Source organism: Hemibagrus wyckioides, linkage group LG02 (genome assembly GCF_019097595.1).
Source record: "Hemibagrus wyckioides isolate EC202008001 linkage group LG02, SWU_Hwy_1.0, whole genome shotgun sequence".
Taxonomy (NCBI): domain Eukaryota; kingdom Metazoa; phylum Chordata; class Actinopteri; order Siluriformes; family Bagridae; genus Hemibagrus; species Hemibagrus wyckioides.
Window position 1 is genome coordinate 2,106,871 of NC_080711.1, and position 12,057 is coordinate 2,118,927.

Genomic DNA, 12,057 nt, shown 5'->3' on the forward strand with positions numbered 1-12,057 from the left:
GTCATCTGATTTCACATCTTTACTACATGTCCACATTTATTTACATATTAATCATGGCGGAAATAAACAGGCGCTCATTATTTAGTTCATAATGAATCACTCTATTACCATAAGGGTTGTTTTCTTCTTCATATTATTGTATTAATGTAAATGTGTCAGTCAAATCCTTAATTCTTATAATATACCAGGATTCAACATTACAGATCTTATTTTTAATGTTTTTTACAGTAATTTTTTTAAAATTAATTTTAGTAATAGTTAATTTTATATTAAATAAAAATACATACATATACACATTATATCCTTATTTTAAGATTATTTTTGAATATTGTAATATTGTAATTGTTGTTGTATTGTTTATTTATTTGTTTGTTTTTATTGTTTATTAATTATGCTTTATATATATATATATATATATATATATATATATATATATATATATATATATATATATATATATTATTAATTATTGAATTTATTTTCAATATTTAATTAATTAATAAGTTAAGCATTACTTATCACAAGCTGAGGTTTTTACTGAGGTTACTAAACCTTGATGAAAAGCATAACAGGACAACAGATAAAGCATCTGATTGAGACAGAGATGGGATGAAAAAAACAGAGCGAGAGAGAGAGAGAGAGAGAGAGAGAGAGAGAGATTTAGTGAGTGAGGCAGAGAATCAAGCTGTCTTTATTAATCTGCGACTTTCCCCAGATGACGCAAAGAATGTGATTCCGTCCTCCCTCTCTCCCTCTCTCTCTCTCTCTCTCTCTCTCTCTGGATCCTCAGTGAGTCTCTCCCGATGCTGCGGTCTCTATGGGCGAGAGACAGCAACAGACCACAGGTAAGCCTTGACCCGAGCTTCTGAACTCTTGAACCCTTTGCCTAATCTCTCTCATTCTTCACTTTCCTCCTTCTGTGTGCTCTGATTCAACCTTTACTCTCATGTCCGAAACTGAGAAGGTTATTTCGGCTGATGTGATGGCCGTTACAACGCGTCTCGGACAGGACCGTGTAGCGTAAGGATCGGTGTGTTTCATGTTTCTCTCTTTTTGTACACGCCTGATTTCTCCCAGCTCTCGAGGAGGCCAGACCACGGTGAGTCAGCAGCCAGTTCCTCGAGCGGTGTTTAACTGATAACAGATAAGTTAGAGGGCTCCGATTAAAGCGCTGTTAGAAGTGTGACTCAAAGTACAGCTATTTACCCACACACACACACACACACACACACACACACACTTTCTGAGTAAGTAAAGGTGCACTGTTGTGGACAGGTAGGATGTAGGAGTTTGTATTAATGCCCAGAACTCTGGATTTAAGACTATCTAAGACTGATAATAAACAGATGGAAATGTTTAGTTATGTTTATGGAAGGAGTCTCCAATCTCAGAACTTTGTAACCAATTCAGATTTTCGGACATTTTCTGTCGGTCTCTGCTATTACAGATGCTATTTTTGTTTTATTAACTTTAAGAGAGAGACAAAAGAGAGGCTGGTGTGTGAGGGTTGAACTGTTTCTAGCTGTGAGAACATGAAATGTATTTATAAATGGGAATGATGGAGATATATGTGGCATTATTGGAGGTACAACCTCAGTATCTGTTGATTAATGGGAGGTTGTTTCTGTCTACGAGGAATAAAACCCACAGGACATGTTGTTATGGGACAAGAATCAATTTTGGAGGGGTAACTCCTCCCCATCCCCTGTTACATTTACATTTCTGCCATTTAGAAGATACCCTTATCACAACCTTTTTTATTATTGTATTGTGACTTACAATTTATCTCATTTTATACAACTGAGTTAAGTCTTTATTTGTCACATCTACATTACTGCACAGTGAAAATCTTTTTCGCATATCCCATCTTTGGAGGTTGGGGTCAGAGCGCAGGATCAGCCATGATACAGCACCCCTGGAGCAGAGTGGGTTGGGGGCCTTGCTCAATGGCAGCTTGGTGGTGCTGGGGTTTGAACCCCTAATCTTCCAGCCAACGACCCAGAGCCTTAACCACTTGAGCTACCACCACCCCATATTACAGTGACACTAGCCAATCATGGAGCTCATGGATGCACTGGTTAGTTGATAGTTGTTGTATGATTGGTGGAGATCTGGCCAGTGGGTGGGAATTGGGCCCGAATGAAATTAAGGGAAAAACAAATCAAATGAATGAATATAGCATGCAAATCCTTATACACTTCAGTATTTTTTATTTTAAATATTTATCCCCTGCATCTGTATCTTGAAGAACCCTTTAAAAATTTAAAGTGTGATACAACCTCCAATTTATTTTCTTCTTAAATGCCTAGAACCAGGAATCTAACATTTAGCTACACTGTCTTGCAGGAAAAATGGTTTGCCGATCGTTCCCTTTCTGCTAGGAACCTTTTCTAATATGGTTTTGCGTAAAACCTTTAAGGGTTCCACAGAGTAACCATTAAATATCCTTTAGGAGTTAACCTTTCAGAGTGGTAAATTGAAAACGTGAAGATTCCTTGAATTCTTTTGCGATCCTTATCGCTGGAGAGGGTACATCTTCTGAACCTTTATGTAGAGGTTATGTCTGTCAAGAAGCATTGTTAAGGTGCATAATTGGAGCCTTGACATCGTTCATAGCTTGAGGGCATAACAATATTCCTATACAGTCTCTTTTTTCAGACAACGTATGAGGACGGAAGAAGAAAGAAAAGTATAATATAGATAAAACCTGAGTATGTTACAAAAGGAAAAAAAAGGAGTCGAAAGAGAAAGAGAGAGAAAATAAGAGGGAATAGAGGATTATGTATAAATAACAGAGCTTTAGCAGGGTGCGGGGAGCAGATGTGATAGACAGTCTGTGCTTAAGGAGTTCAAACAACAGATGAATGGATTCCAGATTAACTCAGATTATACAGAGAGAGAGAGATGACTAAACCAGAGAGGGACGATTGAGAGAGAAAGACAGTAATCAAATACTTATAACTCATAGTTATCCATTCAGGCAAGAACGCATCCTGAAAGCTCTAGTAAAGATAAGCAAGATGGTCCACTTCAGATGGGACCAAGAGAACTACATCATCTGCATATAACAGGGTTGTTGCCTTACCTCAACATGAACATCCTTGTCTGCATCTTGATGTTCTGACCATTAAAACCTCAGAAAAGGATGCACCTCTTATTGTGCTCAGCTAGTGACCTAGATACTCCATGAAAGTTGAGCTACATATTAAGATATGAAGTTGCCTTTATTTGTCACATATACATTACTGCACAGTGAAATTCTTTCTTCACATATCCCATCCTTGGAGGTTGGGGTCAGGGCGCATGGTCAGCCATGATACAGCACCCCTGGAACAAAGTGGGTGAGGGGGCTTGCTCAAGGGCCCAACAGTGGCAGCTTTGCGATGTTGGGGATTGAACCCCGATCTTTGGGTTAGCAAAAAAGAGCTTTAACCACTTGAGCTACCACTGCCCGATCATGATTGGAGGGGTCTGAGGGGTCTTATGATCAGAGGGGTCCCCAAATCCACAAAACACATGTTGACAGGATTGGTGTACTTCCTGTGATCACTTACAAGAGTAAAGAGCTGGTCCAAATTTCTCTGCCATGGAGAGAATCTGCATTGTTCCTCTTGAATCCTGCAAATTCAGCTGTCAGATAGAGACTCCAGAGTACTCCAAAGCACTGGGATAGACTTTTCCTGGGAGGTTGAGGAGTGTGATTCTATTATTATTGGAGCAAACTCTTTCAGAAAACATGGACCACCATCCCAGGTTGCAATCTTCAACCCCAACCTTTTATAGCACCTTCTGTTGCCAAATCTCATTGTGTCTTGCCTCCATTAAGGCTTCTAACCACTATAGTGACCCTGGCTAGAGAGATCCAAAACACCAGAGATTTCTGGCATGGTCTTCTCAAAAGATGGCATGTCCACTCAAGTGCTTCTTTAATCAAATGACAATATTCCCAGTATAGGTCCACACTTGCACAAGGTGTTGGCTCCTGAGGTCTTAAAGGATGGCCAGTTGTCTTTTTCCATGACCTCTACATATTCCTTCCATGTCTGTGATTTTGCTCTGGCAGATTTGTACTGGAGCCCTTCTGACCCTCCTATACAACTCACTTGTTTTAGGAAAGTCCCCATGAGAATTACTAAGAAGTTTCCCTTATTCAATGGGAGGGTCACCTGGGTTTACTAAGTAAAGCTGGCTGACACCACTCAGGGGCAGATCTAGAAGGCTGTTTTCACAATAATGCCACTTCATGTATCTCAAGCACCTGCTCCATTTTCTCCTAGAATGTTTTATTTCTTCTTCTTGAGATTTGAAACCTCATGAAGGCAACTATCTTGTCCACTTAGAAACATTCTAAAGACAAGTATCCCCATTATCTTCAACTCATTGTCTTTCTCCTACTGGAACTCTGGAGAAAGATAGAGATCACATCTGATTGAGAAGTTTGATACTGAAGACTGTACAATGTGTGGATGCAAGATCATCTGTTTGTAGTCCATGCCTTTCCCTTCCACTTTAACATTTCATACTTTCCCGTCCTACATTTCTAAATCCCTCTTCTATTGCAAGGTCTAGTCCATGTAAAACTGTCCTGGACTGGTATTGCACCTGACCCATTCCCTTTATCTCACATTTAGCTACACTGTCTTGCAGGAAGAATGGTTCTTCGATGGTTCTTTAAATACCGATTACATTGAGTTCCCTTTCTGCTAGGAACCTTTTCTGATATGGTTTTGCATAGAACCTTTAAGGGTTCCTCAGAGTAACCATTAAATATCCTTTAAGCGTTAACCTTTCAGAGTGGTAAGTTGAAAACGTGAAGATTCCATGAATTCTTTTGCGATCCTTATCGCTGGAGAGGGTACATGTTTTGAACCTTTATGTAGAGGTTATGTCTGTCAAGAAGCATTGTTAAGGTGCATAATTGGAGCCTTGACTTCGTTCATAGCTTGAGGGCATAACAATATTCCTATACAGTCTCTTTATTTCAGACGGAGTATGAGGACAGAAAGAAGAAGAAAAGTATAATAAGGATGAAACCTTATGTTACAAAAACGTCAGATGGTGAGCCCACAAGATGGGTTCTCATTTAGAGCGGAGCCCAACTGGGTTACATGGGTTGCATAACCCAAGTATCTGGACCGTACCCTTGGCCTGCTGCAGGGGTAAGACTCTGTACCATGGTCAGGGTACACAATTACGATTCAATTCATCTGCAGGATTTAGCAGATGCCATTATCCAGAGCTACTGTCTCATTTAATCAACTGAGTAGTTGAGGGTTAAGGGCCTTGCTCAAGGGTCCAGCACTGGCTGCTTGGTGGTCCTTGGACTTGAACTCACAATCTTCTAATCAATAGTCCAAAGTCTTGCCACTATGATATAGCCTTGCAAGCCCTTTTTTGACCTTTCCCCTCACATCTGTTCACAATAGGTGGCCCTACTAGAAATATTAATCTCCTTGTGTTCACTCAAGTTTTTTTCTTTTTCTTTTCTTTTTTACCACAACAAAGGCTTGATCTGCAAAGGGGATTAAACTTCAGTTGGGTTGGTTTATACATCTTTGTTTAAGCCACTCCTTAAATGCTGCCGATTGATTACAATTCCACAAACCTAACTAGCTGAGCTGTATTTTTACATTAGCTGTTCACTGAACCAATACATTCCCCTAAAATCAGAGCCGGTCATGCTCCGTGTTACAGAGAGGGGTTTTAATGGATTATAAATCTATCCTGTCACAAAGCACATACCAAACAATCAACAGCAGAAAATAATAATCCTACAGCACACACACACACACACACACACACATGCGCACACACACTCCCCACTTTAATTAGAGTAACATGGAACAGAAGATATAACACCAAAGCAATATGGTTTAATTCTTACATAAATAAAATTTCTTTACATTTAATAATAATTTAATAAAATAGATACAGATTTAGATTTTCACCACATTTGTGATTAGAAATTACTTTAATGGTATTGTATATGTGAAGTTAGTTGGGTGTTTGGTCAGCGGTTCTTCTGATGTCATTGTTTTTCTTCCCTGTTTTTCTTCATAAACTTGGCCACTTAAAGGAAGTGAGAGGAGCTGTTTTGATTGGACACTGGAGCAACATCGCTTTGAAATTAGAAATTTCCTCATGTGCTGATTATGAATAAATATTCCACAGTAAGCCTTTTGCCAAGGAACACTGCTGCTCCTGACCTGAGAACAATGGAAAAGTTCTAATACAGGATTTTCACACCGATGTCAACAATCACTTGTCCCTCATTCATTGCTTGTTCGCAGGCATGGTGCCAAAGGTAGGAAACATCTCAAACATGCCTGAAATGGGTTGACATTGTGCTTATCAAGCAAATAGCAAATAAAAACAGATGGAGAACCCTGGAGAACCCTTGAGAACTGTAATGCAGCCCCCAAAGCAGAGCCTGTGAGATCCATCAGCAGATTTAATAATTCTTCGTGAGCTGAAGAACAACATCAATATACAGGAGTTATAAAACAAACCGGTAAAGCAAAACACACAGGCAAACAAATCTGAAAAATCAAAAGAAGTCGAGAGGACATTCTAGGTCAAAAACAGGAAGGCAATCACAGAAATAACACGGCTTGGTAATGAACTCGGAGTACAATACTTCACCCTTAAGTTGGCATGCACGCTGTTTAATTGTCCGTAGACAATCAGAAGCAACATTAACCCGGAAGTAGGTCAGAACTTGGACAAGGATTCCCTTCGGTGGTTTAACAAGGACATGGCACGTGGTGATGTTACAGAGCCTCCTTCTCTACAAACACCTCCTGGTGTTCTGCGTCGTGGTCTACCCCGGGATCTGTTGGACAGCTTGTCTGGATGTAGCCTGTGGAACTCCTCAGTAAGTGTTGGATCTAGGATGTTGGCAGCTCAGACCCACGATTGTTCTTCAGTGCCGTACCCCTCCCAGTCCACTGGATAATCATTGTGATGTTACAAGAACACTGAGGAACCCTCTGTTCAGGACTGCATTGTTTCAATCATGCTGTTGCGTTCCATCAGTTTATAAACCTGCTCACATTGATGTGCAATGTTTTGGATCGAGACGGAACCAGAACAGCCAAAGGGCACGTTTAACACACTCATGCTTTTGGAGAGAGTTTTAAAAGGTTCTGAGGTGTGAGATGAAGATTTGGACATTACAGACATTATGGACATTCCCACTTTTTCCCCCCTTTCAGTAAATCCTTCTTAGATCTTTTACAGCTTGATGTTGGTGTTTGTTTCATGTCATCGTGTGTTTTTTTTTATTATTTATTTATTTTTATAAATCTCTCCTCAACCTTTCCTAGCTTTCTCTCTCTCTTCTCTAGAATTTGGATCTGACCACAGACTTTTCTGCCAGAACCTTCACCCCTGCTGGCTTCTGCATTAACACTCTCAGCTCTCAGGATTAGACATCAGCAGGAGCCAATTATTGCTACACTCCTGCATTAGCCAGCTCTTAAACTGCTAATTTTTGCACACCGTCTGGTTTGAAACAGTTGTTTGCACTCAGTTTCGGTTCGAGATCTTGTATTTACACCCATCGGCCTATTTATCTGGTCCACCCACCATACGGGACATGCTGTCCTCCATTATTGTCTAAACGGACCACCACTAAGCATATATTATTTGCTATTGTTACTAATCGTGTTTATATCCAGTTTTCTAAATGAGGCCCACTGGGTGTTAAGCATCCATTCAATTTTTCAGTTGTTTCTCAACCCAGTATTTATTCACGATGCTTCCTGTCTAATTGGTAGCTTTCAGAATGAAAAGGCTTGGGGGTTTTATGTTTTATTTGTGCTGCAGTCGCTGACCGAATCGAGACCTTAAATAATCTACGACTCTACCGTGTTCTCATGTGCCTGCTTGTCCTCTCCGGTGTGTATCCACACTCCAGGCTTATGATCGCGATTCCCTGTTGGCTTCTGTTTAAAGAGAGCTGGAGATAATTTCTTCTCTGTGTGGAAGGATTAGACATCTCAGTTATTCCTTAAGGCTGTGAGCACTGACAGATGTGCATGCGTGCAATAGCGGATACGAATAACATGAAAAGAATCAGGAAATTCTCCGATGCCTTCAGTGTCTTTGTTCTCGCTGTATTTCTTTTTGTTTGGAGCAGAATGCAGGTTTGTTTCAGGATCCGATCTCACATGCCGTTGCTTGTAGCTGAAATCTTGACAATAAGACTCAGTAAGAGATATTTGTACATCTATTTGCTCAGCTGAAACTTGCCAATTGTTTTCCTTTGGAGAGCTATAGTAGACAAAATGATAGTGTGTTTACAGATGGCTGATTTATTTCCATAAGGGATTAATATTTAGAGTTTAAACAGAGTTTAAAGGCTTCCCACTCTAACTTTACCTAGCGGTAGCATATTAGTATGAACACCAGTGAAGCATGACGCTAGCTGAGTCAAATCTAGATCATGTTACTGGTGTGGTTTTCAAAAAACTTTCCAGACATTTTTAAATCTATGGCTTCTTCTGTCTTTGGCTTTCCGATTGCCCTGAAAAGCCATTGTTCTGTTATCTTGGGGTTGGTGGTAGCTCAAGGTTCTGGGTTGCTGATTGGAAAAGCAGGGTTCAAGCCCCAGCATTGCCATTCTGACACCACTGGGCCCTCAAGCAAGACTGACCCTAACTACAGGGTCAGCCATGTTGTAGCACCCCTAGAGTTGGCACTCCCACATGGCTGAGCCTGCACTCTAACCCCAATCCTCCAAGGATGGGATATGTTAACTGTGCATTAATATGTATGTGACAGATAAAGGCTACTTATTTAACTTCATGAGTAAGTGCTGTTTTAGCTACTATAATGTGAGTGATGAGTTGTGAAAGGTTATTTGTTTATAAATGAATAAAATCTCTGCAGTTTTGTTCTTTAATGAATAAAAAATGCAAATTAATGACAAATGCCCAATCAGAAATATGAATAACAGTATAAGAGGAATAAAAACGCTTTACAAGATGGTGGCAACTGTAACTTCATCATTTTGTCACATCAAAGAGTCCAAGTGGCCTCTCAGTGTCAGACCTGAGATTGGCCTGGAGACAAGAGTAGAGCAGGATTGACCAAGATCTCGGTCCAAAAGGCAAGATCAGCAACAAACATCTCCCACAGCTTGCCACTGCAGTGCTCCAGGGTATGTGCATGTGGTTTATCAGGGTGGACACAGCTGTGTTGTGAATATGATCTCACTCTTGTTTGTTGGACAGCGCAGTCCTTGGGCCTCGTGTGTGTGTGTTTTTCTGCTGATCCTCGCCATGTAGATGTTTGTAATGAATTTTAATTAATTAGAAGTCTGTTTTTATCTTCTGTGCCTTCTGAGTGTGTTCAGGAACCGTCACTGACCCAGGAAGCCACCTATGGAATGGGCATAGAATAAAACAGCTGTGGATTCTGATGGGTATGGATTAAGACAGGCAAGAATTAGGATGGTTATGGAATAAGATGGATGTGGAATAAGAAAGGCATAGGTTAAGTATAGGTATGGATGGGTGTCGTATAACACGGGCGTGGATTAGGATGGGTTTAGGATTCCATGCACATCTTATGCATAGAATAAAACTGGCATGGATTAGGACCAGTGTGGAATAAGACAGTTATGGTTGGAGAAAGTGGAAGCTCTCGAGTGTCCTGCACAGAGCCCTGACTCTGGCTCAACCCCACTGGGATAAACTGGAACTGGAGTCTCCTCAACATCCCAACATCAGAGTCTGGTCTCACTAATGCTCTTGCAGCTGAATGATCACTAATCCCCACAGCCACAATCCAACATCTAGTGGAAAAACCTTCCAGAAGAGAAGAGTGGAGTGGATTCTAAGAAGAATAAATCAGTATACAAGGAGATGTGGATGTGATAGTCAGGGGTGCACATACGTTCTTGTTAGACACGGCAAACATTTCTTGAATCATAATATTCTGGAAGAAAAGAAACATCACTATAATCTAAATGCTACTTTTACTCTACAGGTACAAAAGGTACGCAGGTGAGCTCATGAACGGTGCTGATCTTAGCCACCAAAACTAGGAGCAGCTCACTAACCAGGATGGCTAAATCTTGAAGATGATCAGCTGGAAGAGTTTGAGAAGAGGTTAATGTTTTGTTCTGTCATGTTCAGTGCTCAGTGTTAAATTTTTCCTGCAGCTTTGACTTGCTTTTCTGCTGCTCTGGCAGCCGTTCTCTCTGAGCATCAGTTTATCCCTCTCTTATCAAAACAGTGTCTGGGAAGATGGAGGTTCCTGCCTCACTAACAGCTGGAAGCTGTCTGCCGTGCTCGTACCGTAAGTGTGTTTGCACGACTTTAAGACCAGGAAACATGTCGGCTTTCTGATATCCGAGATCTCACGGAGAATAAAGCGTGCCTCTTCGGGCCGACTCCACCCAAGCCCAGAGCAGAACAAGAGCTGTAAAATCAGCCGCAGGAATGACAACCACGCACTCAGCGCTACTTAAACACCGGTATCTGTACTCCGGGTTTTTGTAATTGACCAAGTTATTGCGCAAAAAAGGGTTTTTTTTTTTTTTTTTTTTTTTTTTTTGGTGCCAAGATTTTTTGATGAAAGAAAAGGAAGAGCTTTGGATAAGGGTGAGCGAAACCTAAGCAACCAGAACAAAACAAAAACAAAACAAAGCTTGAGCTCCATCACGTACACGTTGTCATTACTTACTTACTGTAACATGTGTCGAAAAACACCTGGGTGCAATCGCTCCGTTTCTCTGTAACTCTTTTGAATATAACGAGCAGGTTAATCCGGCCCACCTTTGTCATGTTTATGATGTTTATGATCATTGTGGTGCGAGGCTGCGAGGCGTTTAATCTGGTCTTTCTTATTGTTTTAGGATTTTTATTTGAATAAAGTGATTCTGATTCAGAATCAAATGAGGAGTCGAATGAATGAATCACTTTCTTTTCTTTAAAGAATTTATTAACTCTTCAAACTATGAAAGTTTAATTTCTACGCACTTTTAAATACGCAAAAACTAGCATTTATTCTGTGCCTCAATGATGCATGTATAAAAGCGTATAAATAGTATAAACTAATCCCGCGACCTTTTGAACACCAGTTTTCTTTACACGTTTTAAATATTATGGTGCGAGAGCTTTTTCTATAGAAATGCTAACATATTACCTTATTGATGAGTGTGTTGACATAAAGCTGTCATGTGCAGCTGCTCTAGTGTCAGAGCTGCTGCTAGAGAAAACTAATCATCACCTTCTGACCAATCAGAGTGCAGGACTCCAGCAGGTGTGAAAGTCTGTGATGTTGGTTTGAAACATTGATGAAAGACATTTTAACGGAAATTTCCAGACACATTGCAGCACAAACACTCTGCTTCATGATACCCTGTGGGGTAAGGACACACACACACACACACTTTTTCACCACACTATTAATTTGTGCAGGATTTCAGTCTGAGGCTGAAATGAGGAGCAGATGAGGAGGAACGATGTGGTGAAAGCTCAGAGGAAGTGTGTGTGTGTGTGTTTGTGTGTGTGTGTGTGTTTGGACAGGATGTGAGGAACGAAACAGGATATGTCCTGTGATTAGAGTACAGTCAGGTGCGAGAGGAAGCTCCACATAACCAAGTTTTTCGGAAACATTGCCTTTCTCACTACATAGGAGAACAAGGGCCAGGAACTCATCCAGGAACTCCTCCAGGAACTCATTTCTACTTCCAAAGACTTAATTGGAGAAATGATTGTGAACGATGGTTCGTCAGAGGTTCTTTAAGAGTTCAAAGGAGAATTAAGAGTTCTTAATTTTTACTTCTTACAGGAAACATTTGTGAAGGTCTCCAGTGAAAACAATACAGATATTTGTTTTAGGGTTCTTCAAAAATTTACTCTTTAGGAGTTCTTCAGGTGATCTTATGTAGAAACTTTACAAACCTAACAACATCTCAGGAAGTGAAAAGATTTTAAATAAGATCTTAAGTCCAGGAGAAGATCACCATGTGCTGAAGAACCAGGAATATGGAAATAAATGAAAATGAAGAGCAGCTCAGGAGTCCTCAGGGTCATCAGGGGATTA

The 12,057-nt window shown here is 40.4% G+C and overlaps 1 protein-coding gene across 4 annotated transcripts in view; it reads left to right on the plus strand.

Moving 5' to 3' along the window:
* The first annotated feature begins 687 nt into the window (after positions 1–687).
* slc1a9 (solute carrier family 1 member 9) overlaps positions 688–12,057 on the plus strand; it is a 27,169-nt gene continuing 15,799 nt past the window's right edge. For 2 of the 4 annotated variants that reach the window (XM_058375806.1, XM_058375784.1), the window contains exon 1: positions 688–845. In XM_058375806.1, coding sequence (XP_058231789.1) covers positions 818–845 — 28 coding nt within the window. In that variant the 5' untranslated portion in view covers positions 688–817. Of the gene's footprint in view, positions 846–10,014; positions 10,116–10,254; positions 10,306–12,057 lie in introns of those variants that run through there. The other 2 variants (XM_058375790.1, XM_058375799.1) reach the window with 2 other exon arrangements.